The sequence below is a fragment of the Ornithodoros turicata genome, chromosome 10, assembly GCF_037126465.1.
Source record: "Ornithodoros turicata isolate Travis chromosome 10, ASM3712646v1, whole genome shotgun sequence".
NCBI classification, from domain to species: Eukaryota; Metazoa; Arthropoda; class Arachnida; order Ixodida; family Argasidae; genus Ornithodoros; species Ornithodoros turicata.
This window is the reverse complement of record NC_088210.1, coordinates 1,342,834-1,361,310: the sequence shown is the minus strand read 5'-3', so window position 1 is coordinate 1,361,310 and position 18,477 is coordinate 1,342,834. Positions and strand designations below refer to the sequence as shown.

The window sequence follows — 18,477 nt, the reverse complement described above, 5'->3', positions numbered from 1 at the left end:
TAGCTTGCCTTATGCTTCTTTCAAAAAAGCAGCTATTGCCTGCTATTGATCAATTATGTGTAAAAGCCGCACTATGAATCAATTCAGCGTCACAACAACAGGTATTTAGCGGTATCCGGACAGTGAGCGTATTCTTCGAATATGAATCTTCAGGCTTCGTCACACTGCCTAGCTTGCCTTATGCTTCTTTCAAAAAACCAGATATTGCCTGCTATTGATCAATTATATGTAAAAGCCGCACTATGAATCCATGCAGCGTCACAACAACAGGTATTTAGCGGTATCCGGACAGTGAGCGTATTCTTCGAATAAGAATCTTCAGGCTTCGTCACACTGCCTAGCTTGCCTTATGCTTCTTTCAAAGATGCAGCTATTGCCTGCTATTGGTCAATTATTGTAAAAGCCGCATTATGAATCAATGCAGCGTCACAACAACAGGTATTTAGCGGTATCCGGACAGTGAGCGTATTCTTCGAATATGAATCTTCAGGCTTCGTCACACTGCCTAGTTTGCCTTATGCTTCTTTCAAAAAAGCAGCTATGGCCTGCTATTGGTCAATTATGTGTAAAAGCCGCACTATGAATCAATGCAGCGTCCGGACAACAGGTATTTAGGGGTATCCGGACAGTGAGCGTATTCTTCGAATATGAATCTTCAGGCTTCGTCACACTGCCTAGCTTGCCTTATGCTTCTTTCAAAAAAGCAGCTATTGCCTGCTATTGATCAATTATGTGTAAAAGCCGCACTATGAATCAATGCAGCGTCACAACAACAGGTATTTAGCGGTATCCGGACAACGAGCGTATTCTTCGAATATGAATCTTCAGGCTTCGTCACACTACCTAGCTTGCCTTATGCTTCTTTCAATGATGCAGCTATTGCCTGCTATTGGTCAATTATCTGTAAAAGCCGCACTATGAATCAATGCAGTGTCACAACAACAGGTATTTAGCGGTATCCGGACAACGAGCGTATTCATCGAATATGAATCTTCAGGCTTCGTCACACTACCTAGCTTGCCTTATGCTTCTTTCAAAGATGCAGCTATTGCCTGCTATTGCTCAATTATTGTAAAAGCCGCACTATGAATCAATGCAGCGTCACAACAACAGGTATTTAGCGGTATCCGGACAGTGAGCGTATTCTTCGAATATCAATCTTCAGGCTCCGTCACACTGCCTAGCTTGCCTTATGCTTCTTTCAAAAAACCAGATATTGCCTGCTATTGATCAATTATGTGTAAAAGCCGCACTATGAATCAATGCAGCGTCACAACAACAGGTATTTAGCGGTATCCGGACAACGAACGTATTCTTCGAATATGAATCTTCAGGCTTCGTCACACTGCCTAGCTTGCCTTATGCTTCTTTCAAAGATGCAGCTATTGCCTGCTATTGGTCAATTATTGTAAAAGCCGCACTATGAATCAATGCAGCGTCACAACAACAGGTATTTAGCGGTATCCGGACAGTGAGCGTATTCTTCGAATATGAATCTTCAGGCTTCGTCACACTGCCTAGCTTGCCTTATGCTTCTTTCAAAAAAGCAGCTATTGCCTGCTATTGATCAATTATGTGTAAAAGCCGCACTATATATCAATTCAGCGTCACAACAACAGGTATTTAGCGGTATCCGGACAGTGAGCGTATTCTTCGAATATGAATCTTCAGGCTTCGTCACACTGCCTAGCTTGCCTTATGCTTCTTTCAAAAAACCAGATATTGCCTGCTATTGATCAATTATATGTAAAAGCCGCACTATGAATCCATGCAGCGTCACAACAACAGGTATTTAGCGGTATCCGGACAGTGAGCGTATTCTTCGAATATGAATCTTCAGGCTTCGTCACACTGCCTAGCTTGCCTTATGCTTCTTTCAAAGATGCAGCTATTGCCTGCTATTGGTCAATTATCTGTAAAAGCCGCACTATGAATCAATGCAGCGTCACAACAACAGGTATTTAGCGGTATCCGGACAACGAGCGTATTCTTCGAATATGAATCTTCAGGCCTCGTCACACTGCCTAGCTTGCCTTATGCTTCTTTCAAAGATGCAGCTATTGCCTGCTATTGGTGAATTATCTGTAAAAGCCGCACTATGAATCAATGCAGCGTCCGGACAACAGGTATTTAGGGGTATCCGGACAGTGAGCGTATTCTTCGAATATGAATCTTCAGGCTTCGTCACACTGCCTAGCTTGCCTTATGCTTCTTTCAAAGATGCAGCTATTGCCTGCTATTGGTCAATTATGTGTAAAAGCCGCACTATGAATGAATGCAGCGTCCGGACAACAGGTATTTAGGGGTACCCGGACAACGAGCGTATTCTTCGAATATCAATCTTCAGGCTTCGTCACACTGCCTATCTTGCCTTATGCTTCTTTCAAAAAAGCAGCTATTGCCTGCTATTGATCAATTATGTGTAAAAGCCGCACTATGAATCAATGCAGCGTCCGGACAACAGGTATTTAGGGGTATCCGGACAGTGAGCGTATTCTTCGAATATGAATCTTCAGGCTTCGTCACACTGCCTAGCTTGCCTTATGCTTCTTTCAAAAAAACAGCTATTGCCTGCTATTGATCAATTATGTGTAAAAGCCCCACTATGAATCAATGCAGCGTCCGGACAACAGGTATTTAGGGGTATCCGGACAACGAGCGTATTCTTCGAATATGAATCTTCAGGCTTCGTCACACTGCCTAGCTTGCCTTATGCTTCTTTCAAAAAAGCAGCTATTGCCTGCTATTGATCAATTATGTGTAAAAGCCGCACCATGAATCAATGCAGCGTCCGGACAACAGGTATTTAGGGGTATCCGGACAGTGAGCGTATTCTTCGAATATGAATCTTCAGGCTTCGTCACGCTGCCTAGCTTGCCTCATGCTTCATTCAAAAAAACAGCTATTGCCTGCTATTGATCAATTATGTGTAAAAGCCCCACTATGAATCAATGCAGCGTCCGGACAACAGGTATTTAGGGGTATCCGGACAACGAGCGTATTCTTCGAATATGAATCTTCAGGCTTCGTCACACTGCCTAGCTTGCCTTATGCTTCTTTCAAAAAAGCAGCTATTGCCTGCTATTGATCAATTATGTGTAAAAGCCCCACTATGAATCAATGCAGCGTCCGGACAACAGGTATTTAGCGGAATCCGGACAGTGAGCGTATTCTTCGAATATGAATCTTCAGGCTTCGTCACACTGCCTAGTTTGCCTGATGCTTCTTTCAAAAAAGCAGCTATTGCCTGCTATCGATCAATTATGTGTAAAAGCCGCACTATGAATCAATGCAGCGTCCGGACAACAGGTATTTAGGGGTATCCGGACAGTGAGCATATTCTTCGAATATGAATCTTCAGGCTTCGTCACACTGCCTAGCTTGCCTTATGCTTCTTTCAAAAAACCAGCTATTGCCTGCTTTTGATCAGTTATGTGTAAAAGCCGCACTATGAATCAATGCAGCGTCCGGACAACAGCTATTTAGGGGTATCCGGACAGTGAGCGTATTCTTCGAATATGAATCTTCAGGCTTCGTCACACTGCCTAGCTTGCCTTATGCTTCTTTCAAAAAAGCAGCTATTGCCAGCTATTGATCAATTATGTGTAAAAGCCGCACTATGAATCAATGCAGCGTCACAACAACAGGTATTTAGCGGTATCCGGACAACGAGCGCATTCTTCGAATATGAATCTTCAGGCTTCGTCACACTGCCTAGCTTGCCTTATGCTTCTTTCAAAAAAGCAGCTATTGCCTGCTATTGATCAATTATGTGGAAAAGCCGCACTATGAATTAATGCAGCGTCCGGACAACAGGTATTTAGGGGTATCCGGACAACGACCGTATTCTTCGAATATGAATCTTCAGGCTTCGTCACACTGCCTAGCTTGCCTTATGCTTCTTTCAAAAAAGCAGCTATGGCCTGCAATTGGTCAATTATGTGTAAAAGCCGCACTATGAATCAATGCAGCGTCCGGACAACAGGTATTTAGGGGTATCCGGACAGTGAGCGTGTTCTTCGAATATGAATCTTCAGGCTTCGTCACACTGCCAAGCTTCCCTTATGCTTCTTTCAAAAAAGCAGCTATTGCCTGCTATTGATCAATTATGTGTAAAAGCCGCACTATGAATTAATGTAGATTCCGGACAACAGGTATTTAGGGGTATCCGGACAGTGAGCGTATTCTTCGAATATGAATCTTCAGGCTTCGTCACACTGCCTAGCTTGCCTTATGCTTCTTTCAAAAAAGCAGCTATGGCCTGCAATTGGTCAATTATGTGTAAAAGCCGCACTATGAATTAATGCAGCGTCCGGACAACAGGTATTTAGGGGTATTCGGACAGTGAGCGTATTCTTGGAATATTTACCTTCAGGCTTCGTCACACTGCCTAGCTTGCCTTATGCTTCTTTCAAAGATGCAGCTATTGCCTGCTATTGGTCAATTATGTGTAAAAGCCGCACTATGAATCAATGCAGCGTCACAACAACAGGTATTTAGCGGTATCCGGACAACGAGTGTATTCTTCGAATATGAATCTTCAGGCTTCGTCACACTGCCTAGCTTGCCTTATGCTTCTTTCAAAGATGCAGCTATTGCCTGCTATTGGTCAATTATTGTAAAAGCCGCACTATGAATCAATGCAGCGTCACAACAACAGGTATTTAGCGGTATCCGGACAGTGAGCGTATTCTTCGAATACGAATCTTCAGGCTTCGTCACACTGCCTAGCTTGCCTTATGCTTCTTTAAAAAAACCAGATATTGCCTGCTATTGATCAATTATGTGTAAAAGCCCCACTATGAATCAATGCAGCGTCCGGACAACAGGTATTTAGGGGTATCCGGACAGTGAGCGTATTCTTCGAATATGAATCTTGAGGCTTCGTCACACTGCCTAGCTTGCCTTATGCTTCTTTCAGAAAACCAGCTATTGCCTGCTATTGATCAATTATGTGTAAAAGCCCCACTATGAATCAATGCAGCGTCCGGACAACAGGTATTTAGGGGTATCCGGACAGTGAGCGTATTCTTCGAATATGAATCTTCAGGCTTCGTCACACTGCCTAGCTTGCCTGATGCTTCTTTCAAAAAAGCAGCTATTGCCTGCTATTGATCAATTATTTGTAAAAGCCGCACTCTGAATCAATGCAGCGTCCGGACAACAGGTATTTAGGGGTATCCGGACAGTGAGCGTATTCTTCGAATATCAATCTTCAGGCTTCGTCACACTGCCTAGCTTGCCTTATGCTTCTTTCAAAAAACCAGCTATTGTCTGCTATTGATCAATTATGTGTAAAAGCCGCACTATGAATCAATGCAGCGTCCGGACAACAGGTATTTAGGGGTATCCGGACAGTGAGCGTATTCTTCGAATATGAATCTTCAGGCTTCGTCACACTGCCTAGCTTGCCTTATGCTTCTTTCAAAGATGCAGCTATTGCCTGCTATTGGTCAATTATCTGTAAAAGCCGCACTATGAATCAATGCAGCGTCACAACAACAGGTATTTAGCGGTATCCGGACAGTGAGCGTATTCTTCGAATATGAATCTTCAGGCTTCGTCACACTGCCTAGCTTGCCTTATGCTTCTTTCAAAAAAGCAGCTATTGCCTGCTATTGGTCAATTATCTGTAAAAGCCGCACTATGAATCAATGCAGCGTCACAACAACAGGTATTTAGCGGTATCCGGACTGTGAGCGTATTCTTCGAATGTGAATCTTCAGGCTTCGTCACACTGCCTAGTTTGCCTTATGCTTCTTTCAAAAAAGCAGCTATTGCCTGCTATTGGTCAATTATCTGTAAAAGCCGCACTATGAATCAATGCAGCGTCACAACAACAGGTATTTAGCGGTATCCGGACAACGAGCGTATTCTTCGAATATGAATCTTCAGGCCTCGTCACACTGCCTAGCTTGCCTTATGCTTCTTTCAAAGATGCAGCTATTGCCTGCTATTGGTCAATTATCTGTAAAAGCCGCACTATGAATCAATGCAGCGTCCGGACAACAGCTATTTAGGGGTACCCGGACAGTGAGCGTATTCTTCGAATATGAATCTTCAGGCTTCGTCACACTGCCTAGCTTGCCTTATGCTTCTTTCAAAGAAGCAGCTATTGCCTGCTATTGGTCAGTTATGTGTAAAAGCCGCACTATGAATCAATGGAGCGTCACAACAACAGGTATTTAGCGGTATCCGGACAACGAGCGTATTCTTCGAATATCAATCTTCAGGCTTCGTCACACTGCCTAGCTTGCCTTATGCTTCTTTCAAAGAAGCAGCTATTGCCTGCTATTGGTCACTTATGTGTAAAAGCCGCACTGTGAATTAATGCAGCGTCCAGAGAATAGGTATTCCGAGCTATCTGGAAAGTGACCGTTGGATAAATTTGTAGGGGAGATGGTATTCTTCTACGTGAGACCTGAAAAAGAATGATAGAATGTCCCGGACGGACGGCTTTGCGGGGGGCTTTTGAACCCGTGGCTTTAATCCGTTTCTGATAGAACTGTACCTAGTGCTAGTAGCGCTGTCCGTAGGGGGGCGACTTGGTCGTTATCCATTGACCGTCACAAACTCTTGCAACCATAGATGTGGAGCAAATGTCAGTTTTCCATCGGCGGGAAGCTCTGATGCCATCATGCCCACCGGCCATCTATTTATTGCCGTCACTAGAGAGTTCTCATTATAAACCCCTGGAAACAGTTTTGTACCATAGCCATTTATATAAACAGTACCCCGCTACCCTCCTTCACGGGACTAATGCGCAAAACTTTTACTGAAAACTTAGCAGACGTGTATAAATTACCGTGAAACGACGCATCTCAAATTGCATGAGTTGCTTACACTTGAATAATTACCGCGAGTTCGCAGCAAGAAGATTTCCGTGCGCACGCATCATTTACTGTAGCAAATTGTAAGGTCGTAAAAATATGCTGCAGTGGCCGAACGGGTTTCAAGTGGGATGCACCTGCAAGACGTCACGAAAAGCCACGTCATTTTGGCAATTTGCGTACGTTGACTTGGTTTGTGCAGAGTTGTTGGATGAAGACCGCAAATATGTCGCCAAGTGTTGTTGCCGTCATCGTCCTTCTTGTCGTCATCGGTCTAAACTCCATACATGGTAAGTGCAAGTTTTTGATGCGACACCCTGAACCATTGATAATGATGGTAAGAGCCGACTCTTCGTCCAAGTGGCTGTTTACGCTGTTTCGCTCGCGTCATCAGCCTGTAGATTACTTCCAGGAACCTTGACGTCTAACTAACTGATAATTAGAACTCGGATTTTTAGGCAAGTGCCTATTTCTTTCACTGTAGCCCTAACAGTGCCTTTTCCGTACAGAAGCACGAATTCAGTGTCAGGGACATGGCAGCATTTATCTTAGCGTGCCTATAAATGCCTATTTCCGTGTTAGTCACTATTTTGGCGCCGGTCCCTAAAACGCAGTATTTTATACGAATATTGCCAAGGTTGCATTTTAACAGGCTAACGTTACAGAAAGCGCCAGTTTACATGTGCAATCGACCTGAGTATGTCGTTTTGTTGCAGTGTCTGATCAAAAATTTTCCTTGAAAAACATGCGCTCAGACATACTTGATAAAAAGGTGGAAATTAGACATTCCCAACACGCCCTTTTTTTTTCAGAATTAATCCGTTCGCCCGATCTTCTATCATTGCATGGAAATTTCCTTCTGAAAGATTATTCTCTGTGTCTATCGTTCTTTTTACTGAGCGCAGATTTAATCTCGATTACACTATTTAGACAAATGTGTCCATAACATTTTGAATACATATGTAAGCAGCTTGCTGATTTTTGACGCGTCGACTCGCATCGTCCGAAATATGTCCCACTTTTATGTGGATGACACAGGAGCTTGTCCGTCGCCCAAGCGACGTATCCAGACGTCTTTTGAGTGTGCGTCCGGACATGTTGACTTATTTCGCTCATCTAATAGCCATTTTAGACAGGAGGTCCTCTTTTACCTCAAAGTGTAACTTGTTGCACCGATTGAGTGATTTAACTGATTGACTTGACTTTAATTAAATGTCATGTTCTTCCGCCCGGTCAATTGGAATACAAGTTTAGCTGTCCGTGGGGAATAAATAAGCTGTGAAAGAAACATTCTGCTGTCATTTTGACAATATATAAGGTAATGGGTGTGTACACTGGCTCTAGTAACGCAGGCAACAACGCCTGTGACTGTGAACAGATAGCTGCAGCAGTTCATAAATTACACCAAGGAAAATAACAAAATCACCATTATTTTGTCTGATTTTACGAGCTTAACTCATTCTGTCTTGTGTATTTTCAGCAGGGCCGAATACGCGTCATCAGTTTTAGTTTATGCTGCCAGCAACACTGCTTGTGTTGCCTATTATAGGCGCCCGAAAAGAACTTTTTCGTGCCTAAATACCTGGAGTCTACTGATAACATAGCTGAGAATATAATCGATACTATAACTAACTGAAATGCTAAGTGCCCCATAGACCCCTAACTGGATCTATGAGTCCACCATTGCACCGTAAAGCAAATGGAAACTGTGGAATTTTTTTTTTTTCTGTTGAGTAACCTGAGCTTGTGTTTCCTCACGTTACAATCTTCGTCCCAATGACGCTCATAGCTTCTTAGAAAATAAGAGTTGAAAATTATTGGCAGCACAGGTTCGAGACGGACTACGCATTGCTCGTTGACTACGGCGACAAAACTACATTGCATGTGAATAACGCTGGGTCTAAAACAGAACAAGTCAGTTATGTAGCCGTAATGAAGAATAAGAAAATATGGAACATATATCGCTAATGCTTGACGAATGGTTAAGCAGAGCCCTTTTACTACCAAATTAATATTTCGTTCTTTGCAACATTTGTAAGCTTTTTTTGTGGGGAGGGGGGGCAGGATTTGCAAGCAACGAACAGCTAACAAACGCAATGTACACAATATTCCGTTGAGCGGTGACACAAGGGCCGTTGCGTGTTTAAGAGTGTTACTGGACTGCTGAAGAATGAAAAGTAACCGGCAGATTTGTTTAGGTGTCTTTGCTTTACGATAACCAATGTGCAAGTTCTTGGAACATGTATGTACTGCTTGCGACACACTTGTCTGATATCTCCAGCCCCCGCAAAAGCGGGTTATCGAACCACTTTGCTTTGCTACAGTCTCTCGTCGTCTGCTAGCGCTGTCCCGTCGACGCATTTGACTAGCAGACGACGCGCAGTTATCGTATCGCCATGTCTCCCATCTGGTGGCGCTGCGCAACCCCGCCGCCACCAGGGGAACGGAAGGTGCCGCGAAGGCGACGGTAGCACAGCAACTTGGTTCGGTAATCCGCTTTTACAGGAGCTGGAGATATCAGACAAGTGTGTCGCAAGCAGGGTGTCGAACCGAACGTTTTTCGTTCCGGTTTTCGTTCCGGTTCTATTATAAACGGTCCTGTACCGGTTCTGCTCCGGAGCATATTCATTCCCAGAAGAAAAAAAACATCAATGTTGCAAAATGCAAACCCGTTTATTCAGCATACATTGTATTTAATATTAATAGGCAGCTGTGAAATTGGTAGCTCCTGGTTCCTCTATGTGACTGTTCAAATAGGCTTTCTCCTTTCTCGAAGCTCATGATACAGACGGACTTGTTTGTTTTGATGTCATACGTAAAGTACTTTCTTGCTCGATTGGTGCGATCGTGTCCCATCCAAATGTCTGTTGTTGCTTCCTAGTTAGCAAGCACCACCGCACGAATACGACGCAAATCGAGGGACATCTTCACTCACAAACGCGCTGGATGGCTCCGTTTTATTTTCTTCGTGTCCTGTCCGCAAAAGAGGGGCCACTTCGCACGCGCCTGCCTCGCGGATACGTAAATGTATTCAACTTCGCTGCTCTCAAACAAGGGACACGTTGCGCAACATTACCGATAGAGAAGCCGTTTCGCAGCCCTCTTGGGTAGCTGTTTAGTTGAGGAGGGTTTGGCAGATAAAATTAAAACAAACACTACGGCATATTTGTAGAGAGTCACAACCGGTCACATGTACATCTAAGTCTATGTGCGCGAACGATAAAACGTTACAAAGGGAGCCCAAGGGTCATAGTATACACACATACCTTCCAGCGTAACCGTAACCCTTCGTAAAGTAGCCATGACATGACTTCAGAACCCACGACGACAGTTTCATTTGCCTACTAGTAGTCTAAACTGGCGAAGTTTTTGCTTGGACCGAAAACCGTTAAACACATTTTTCGCGAAAAAAACACGTATACGGTTTCGATTCGGTTCTGGTTCGCACCAAAATAGCGGGGATTTTTTGCGGTTTTCAGTTCCGGTTTTTGATTCGCTCCGACGCCCTGGTGGCAAGCAGTACCTTTGGCTTTTCAGAACGTGTGGCCACGGATAGCCAATGGTTTCAGTGAAGTGTGTATTTGAACGACGTCATGCGGCTGCTTGGTGTCTCCAGATTCCGATGGTTCTCTTTCTCTCTCTTTGAGTTCCAACAGATGCACTATTTATTATTGAACTTCCAACCAAGTTCATGCAAAGAACAGACACTTCATATTATCACGATGTAGGAAACCCAAGAGGCATGGTATAAAAAACTGGGATTACACACACACACACACACACACAGGTCCTCAGATGATCTCAGATGATCTCAGATAAAGATCCGTGTGTTGTCTCCACTTTTCTGTCCGTGTCTCTCGGTTTTCCTTCATCATGATGAAGTACCACTTACTTATTACTAATTACTTGCCTGCACAGTTTCTCTACTCCCAGTCGATATTATTGTATTTTACTATTCTATATGGCAGCTATCAACACTATTTTTAATATATGAGGAATATAATCAAAGCTAGAAAGAAGTATCCATTTGTTAGAGCACATTGATTATTCTATATCACAATTTCCAACACTATTTTTACTAAGTATCTGGGAAGTAAAATCAACCATAGCAATACGTATCCCCGACTTGCACACGTTACTGAGCAATAGCACTAAATACGTTACCCGTTACCAATGTAGCAAAAGGTTCCCGATTCCCGACAGTAACGAGTTACTGTTATGTTACCGTGTATTACAGTGGCAGGATAAACATGTCAAACTTAAAATTGACATGCGCTTTATTTGATCCGACAATTTACATAAAATTCACTTTGAACAATAGGTGGTACTGGAAATGAGTATCGGTTGTTTTGGTGTGTTCCGTTTTGAGAGCCTCTGTGGCAAAACTGACCAACTACTGTTCCAAAGGTGCGGTTGCGTCAAATACAGCCACGTTTGTTTGATGCATAGACTGGTTGTGCCTGAATGGTAACGAAACTGATGTTCCATGTTTTCTGTAAATTCCAAGTCAACAGCTGCTTTTAATTTATGTACTTATTTTTACTACACTACCACTATTGCACACGGCATCAGCTACGCGTCTACGTGAGCTAATAAACGATACAGCAACATCTATAAGCAGTTTTAAACGATAAAGTCAGCCAAACTGCTCACAACGACCCACAAGGTCTTCCATTATATTTATGAGAAGCCTGTGGAGTGAGAGTGCCTTTAAGGTATAATAGTCGATACGGTAACTGTCAACAGAAAGTTCAAAGACGCTTACGTTAACAATTTTTTTTCTTCAAATTCGAGCACGACGTCCAGGACGTATATTTTGTTTTGGGAAGGCAAAGAAGACACGAAAATACTAAATTCAACACAGAACATTATTAAGAACGCGGATTAAGAACGCATGTTCTGTCCCAACCAACACGCTCTACACCTTTTCGAAAATTTATCACGTTTGGTCGCCTTGACCTTGAACATTTCGTTCAACGCTGGCCGCGCTGAAATGGTTGTCATTTGTGCCATCTTACTAATCACTAAGAATTAAAAAAAAGTGTATCTTACTAATCCAACGAATGATTCTCATTGGAGCTGACAAGGGTGCACATGGGAGGGAAAATACTGTATAAGTAGCAATTTTTACAAGGAACTATTTTTTGCGAAATTCACCAGCGCTCTTTTCCCCGCAAATTTAAAGTATCTCGAAATAGTCGAACCAGTTACTGAAAAATATGCGAACGAAATGTGTAAGAAATTTGATCCAGGACGCTGAGGCAATTTATGTTCGCGGTCTCTTACGGTATTACACTGCATTGCCTTACAAAGTGTTGAGTTCTTCTTTGCTGCATGTGGAGGCAGTAGTCCGGCCTTCACGAATCCCGCGCGGATGTAGGCGTCCCATGATTCCAGTTCCGTATAAAGCTGGATCATCCAGCAAACGTGTATGGGTTTAAGCACCCCAAGCAGCGCAGCCGACTGCTGAAGCTCGGGGTCGCAACAGGATCATTGACTCTGAACAAGCCGATATCGACAACATTTTCCTGACTATGTACCAATGCCTTGGGGAAGGAGAAACAAGAGAGTGAGGAGACATAGAGTTCTTTCCCGATCTACTCCCGCACGCGAACCAGTATGCACAGATAACTCGCAAAGACACAGCCAAAGATGGTTCCACGCTGTTTTGGCTCCGGTTACTTGCCGATTTGCCATTAGTTGATTCACCCACGTGACCCATTTGTCATCACGCCATTGGCAATATTTGCGTTGACAGCGGGAGTGAGATACTGCCACGGCAAATTTTTCGTGAAGAACACGACGTACCCATGTAAGTGTGTGCATGGCATCATTTCCTTGAGCTTGAGGAGATGGTAAGCAAGAGGGAGAGTAACGCAAAACAGAGAGAGTCTCAGAGAGTGTTGTTCCATGGATCTCAAGTCTAGAGGTACAGGCGTCGCCAAGCTTAACCGTAGCGTGGGAGCACGTGGTCTGCTTGATTGCCAGCGCCGCCTTGCCTCGACGCTGGGGTGGAGACTCTAGGGTCACGTTACACGAGCGCCTCTTTTCGACGGGATGACCTTGGGAGAGTCGGATGGATCTGCTGCTGTGTAGTGTCACCTAACGCTCTCGCCCAACGGGCACACCAGCTGCGCGTGTGCGTTATCTACCACACTTTATCCACATGCCCGTATGCGGAAGTGCGACTTAAAAGTGGCACAATATTATGAAATAATTTTGATGCGTATGCAAACATTGTAGGCTCACCCATGTCTACTGTTGTATGGGGTGTCCTATCAAAAAAATTATTTTTGTTTCATGGTGCTGAAGAATGGTTTGGTAACGTGTTTGTGTTCATGCAAATAGTCCAAAGGCACACTGATGTTTTTTTGCTGCTATACTGACTTGCTTATCGCCGTAGTGTCTGCAGAGTAGGTAACTGAGTAGATGTTCCGAGCGCTGCTTGCCGAGCCCCCGTCGAGAGGGCGCTCGTGACCGGGGCCGCAGAGTCTCCAGCCCAGCTCGCCCCAGCGTCGACGCAAGACAGCGCTGGCATGCAAGCAAGCCACGCGCTACCGCACAGCGGTTAAGGGTCGCGGCGCTTGTACACGTGAAAAGCACAATCTCCTTCGTAAAACGGCGCAGCTGCCCGAACTTGTCATCCTTTGTGTTGGTGTGTGCGGCTAGGCCCAACTGACACGGTTGCTTGTTCGTTTGCTATGTACCCAGTTGGTTGTGCCTGTATATGCACCTTGTTGCGTTGTCCTTGTCTACAGCTTTTTCCGGCGTTATTAATCCTCTTGTCGTACATTTTAATCCTTTTACCATGACATTTAGTCCATTTGCCATGCGAAATAATCCTCCTTTCATTATTTTTAATCGTCATATCAACATAATTTAATCCGTTTCTCATGCAATTTAATCCAAGTGACTCTGTGTGGGCTACATGACTTTTTTGTGTATTTTGGGACAATTCCCATGTGTACGCATATTGCACATGCTTTTCACTAATATTGTGGGTTTCTGCATCATAACGGGATACTGTGGGATTGTCTATCTGGATTACGGTGTTGTGGGACTATTCCCATGTCTACAAGTATTACTCATGGTTTCCATTAAAAGCGGGGTTTTCTGCATTGTAATGGGGTACTGTGGGACTGTGTATATGGATTACGACATTGTGGGATTATTCCCCTGTTTTCGGATATTACCCATGCTTTTCATTAAATATGCGTGTTTCTGCACCTTAATGGGATACTGTGGGACTGTCGATCTTGATTACGACATCCTGAGACTATATGCATGTCTACGGGTTGTGCAAGAATATAAGAAGGGGTCGGTATGGTAAACGATGGACAACGTTTAATGGAATGAACTACAATGAACGAGGCCCGCTCTCGAGCGGTGATACCGATGGTGTTCCGAAGAGCTGTTCTGGTGACATAATATTCAACACTCTGCGCCACAAACCAAGCCGTCGGGGGCTACCTGTGACTTTTCAGTGGGACTTGATGGGGCAGACGCGAGCGGGTTTGAAAACTGGCGCGCAGAACTCTGTCGATGAAGATCCTTCATGTATTCTCAGGGTATTGTCCGGATCGGGAAGTTCCGGTATCACCATGCTGCAGTAATCTATGAAGAGACCATACAGGTACTGCTTTAAGGTAGACGTGTTAGAGAAATGGTAGAGAATCATCTCCGACAGGTGTTCGTTCTGTTCTGGAGGAATGTTTTGCGCATGGGAACGTACTGTCGCAATGATTTCTCGTTCTGAAATTCTGACTTGGTTCAGGAACCCGTCGACCCAAGCGTCCCTCTCAAACTTTCTGATGGGCCTGCGATCTTTTCGAAATACGTCTAGGACATTTAGATGAAACTTGGTCGATGCAGTCGCATCCCAGTACTGTACATTACTGCTTGTGTGCAGGCTGTCCTCACGGAGTGACGCGATCAGGCTACCCAAGTGCATCTCTGAACCACTTGTTAGCGGCACTTCTGAAATTAACGTGTGCGAATAACGCATCCCTGAGCTCGTCGCAGTTTTGTGCCCGTCTTGGACGAGATTCTTTGATTTCTCTGGCTTCACGCCCTCCAGCTTCTGTTTCTCAGCATCTTGAATTTCCTGTGTGACCGCGTCAGACACAAGGGATGCTGCTTCACTCTTTAGATTCTCGAGAAAGCGTGCCTGAACATTTCTACAACTTCTCTCACTAACTGCGAAGCCTTCAGACACCGAGAACATCGGTGTATCACTACCATCACCCCTTGTCGCGTCCAACGTAGACCACTCGGAGAGGTTCGCCGTGATGAACCGATCACTTTCCTCTTTGGACAGAGTTCCGGCGAGTTGAGTCAACGTGTCTTTCATAACTTCTCCGATTTCTTCAACGACATCAGTCCTGTCAGGGTTGAAATCCTGTTGAACTTCGTCGCAGCGCGCTTCAAGTTCCGACGACGTGTTTTCATTCTCATGACCCCTTGAACATGACACCTTGTCCACGACTACAGCGTTGCTCTTTGCCGCTCGAGCCTCTTCAGGCTTCGCAGTAGAACACGACTTTTCAGTGTTGCTGGCTTCAGAGTTGGCTCGCGTCACAGCTATCTTGGAGCCTCCGACCTCTGCACTGTACCAGGGTCTATTCCCGTGCTCTTGATGTTCCTTGGGAATGAATGTCAGTGCAGAAACGCTATTAAGCACCGAGTGAATTGTGTCGTCCAAGGCCAAGCTTGCTCCCAGTATCGAAGTTTTTAAAACACTCCTCTTTCGTAAGAGCAGTCCTCTGCCAGTCGTTTTTACCCAAACGTAGGAAACTGCATCATACGCGGCGGATACATCATGTCGCAGTCTTCATGACTGACTGAAGAACCTAGCGCCGCTCGGGCTCCGACAATGATAGCGACGTGGTATTCAAGGTATCGATCGCAAGACTCACATTCGTTCTCCAACAAGTCTTGATTCACGAGAGCTTGGATAGCTTGATTCAATTCAGTCAATCTTGCAACTTTCAATTCCAAAAACGCAAGCTTCCGTCTCAGCTGGGAGGTATCCAGTGGGGTTGCAGGCAGTAAAGTCGTTATATCATTGATGTTGCTCGGAACAGTTGAACGACAAGTAGCACGTACCCTCTCCAGCTCTTCCAAATAGTCCATTCTGATGACGTCCATTTCAGTCCAAAACCTTCCAGTCCAGTTCAGTAAACCTTCGCCAGTAATTCTTGCAGAAGTCCGGCGTCCCGATTCCGTTTCTTACGGGCACAATTCCTCTTGCTATCCCAATTCCTCGTTCGAGGAGAAGTTGCGTGTTGCCTTCAGCCAACAAACAGCCAGTCGGTGCTCTCTCGCACGTAGCGGTCACAAGGACTGACGACAAGGGAGGCAGGTTGATGTGCTGAGTCGTCACGGCGGTTACGTCCATGTTTGCGCGTTTCTCCGAGGTTATTCGTGCCTACCACTTGTCTTCTGCTGTTTCCGGCGTTTTAAAAGAGATAACTCCATTTGTGAAGTCGATGACTGCTTCGTTTTCGACTAGAAAGTCCATTCCGAGTATTACATCCCGTGGGCAGTTCGGCAAGACGGCAAAGCTGACGACGTACTGGATGTCACGCACTTGTATGACTGCCGTGCATCGGCCAGTCGGTGTTACGACATGTCCACCTGCAGTGCCGATGTTAGGTTCATCCCACTTCGTTTGCACCTTGCGAAGCTTCTTAGCCAACCTACCACTTATAACAGAGTCGTCGGCTCCGGTATCGATTAACGCAATCATCTCACGGCCGTCGATGAGTATTTTTAGGTTATTGGTAATTTTTCGAGCGTCGTGTTGGTGCTGCGTTGCTGTTCGTCGAGTTGGAGGAACTGTAACTTGTCGTCGGTCCGCAGCTTCACCTCCCGGAGCTGCAGTCTTCAGTTTTCCCGGTTAGGGCTGCGCCACACAGGTCGTCTTGCCGGTGACGGTGAACGTGCTCTTCCTGGCGACCTGCTGCGGTGGGGGACGCTCTTGGACAGGTCGCGTCGTGAGCCAGCAGAAGCATTCTGCTGCCGTAGATAGTCTTCAATTGCGGCGGGGCGACTACCGCGCTGGGGGCGGGGGACGTCGGATGATAAACCGGGAAGGCCAAGTCGTCGGTAGGGACATCGGCGATAGACGTGGTTGGCCTCTCCGGAGTGGTAGCAGAGCGGTCTGAAGTCGGGAGTCCGCCAAACGTCCGTTTTGCGAAACGGCTGAGAGTGTGGCGGGACGCTCGGAATAGGTTGGACAGGCCGAGGAGGCGTCCAACGGTTTCCGTAGTACGACGGACGAGTAGGTGGCACCTGTCTCACAGCGGCGGCGTAGGTTGGTCTCCGTACTTCGGCGTCGGGGTTGGCGGTTGACGATAGCTGGATTGCCTGCTGAACCTCGTCCTTGATGATCGCACCGATCGAAGACAAAGGGTCTTGAGCTTTCTCAGGACAGAGGAGAGCTCGTACTTCTTCGCGTACCACCTCTCGAATCAGCTGTCTGAGCGATCCGACGTCGAGGCCAGCGGTCGTGGAGAAAGCCTCGTAGCCCTGGTGTCGTTCGTTGACGGTAGCGCGAGAGAGCAGGGTCCTCTCAATGCGGACGGCTTCGTCCACAAAAGCGTCGGTCGTGGCGGGTGGATCCCGGGACAGGGCGCGAAAAATTTCTTCTTTTACGCCCCTCATGAGTCGCTGAACCTTCTTCTCCTCGGATGCTTCGGGGTCAGCTCGCCGGAAGAGCCGCAACAAATCTTCGACGAAGCCTGTAACGCTTTCGTTTGGCAGCTGGATCCGTCTCTGGAGCAGATGTTCAGCGCGTTCAGCTCGTTGTTGAAAAACGAACGCCTCGCGGAGTTTGCTTTTGAAGACGTCCCAGGACGTGAGCGAAGTCTCCCGGTTCTCGAACCATGTCTTCGCGGTGCCTTCCAGGGAGGAATAGACGTTGACGAGCTTCTGGTCGTCACTCCAGTTGTTGAACTGGCGTTCCGCTCATAGTGGTCGACCCAATCGTCCACGTCGTCGTAATACTCCCCGCTGAATGTCTTCGGCGACCGTGCAGGGGCTATGGGCGTGGCAACAGGTTGCGCCACTTGGGTACTGGTCTCCGCAGTCATCTTCTTGCGTTTATGGGGTTCTAATGGACCCAATTCTGCAAGCAGACCAAGCTGTCTTCTGCTTTGTCGCAGTTGGTCTTCCAGGCCGTTGGACAAGGAATGCCCCGCACCTCCACCAGAAATGTCACAAAGCGAAATGGGTCGGCGAGTCGTCGAATAAACAGCGAACGGTTTATTAGACTACTTGGTAGCAAAACACAAGAGTGATAGCTCTCTGAACACAACTGAGTCCGAAGAATGAATGCTCCATCTGGGAGCGCACAAGCATTTAAGGTCCTCTCATCTCGAGAACTTTCGCCATTACCAGGATAACGATGGACTACTGCGACTAGAGGGTCGTCTGCAGTGCTCTCAGCAGTCACAAGCAGCCAAGCATCCCATACTGTTGCCGCCAGCGTCAGAGGCTTGGTTCACGTTGCTTATCATACTCAGAGAGCACTTAAGGATGTCCCACGCCGGTGTACAGGAAACCCTGCACCAGTTAAGAGAAGAATTCTGGATAATCAAAGGTCGTCAGTCAGTGAAGTATGCTCTTTATCAGTGTCTCTTTTGTC

General features: G+C 45.9%; 1 protein-coding gene across 2 annotated transcripts in view; it reads left to right on the top strand.

The window, feature by feature from the left end:
* The first annotated feature begins 6,962 nt into the window (after nucleotides 1-6,962).
* LOC135371279 (uncharacterized) overlaps nucleotides 6,963-18,477 on the top strand; it is a 404,777-nt gene continuing 393,262 nt past the window's right edge. For both annotated transcript variants that reach the window (XM_064605383.1, XM_064605382.1), the window contains exon 1: nucleotides 6,963-7,120. In XM_064605383.1, coding sequence (XP_064461453.1) covers nucleotides 7,042-7,120 — 79 coding nt within the window. In that variant the 5' untranslated portion in view covers nucleotides 6,963-7,041. The remainder of the gene's footprint in view (nucleotides 7,121-18,477) is intronic.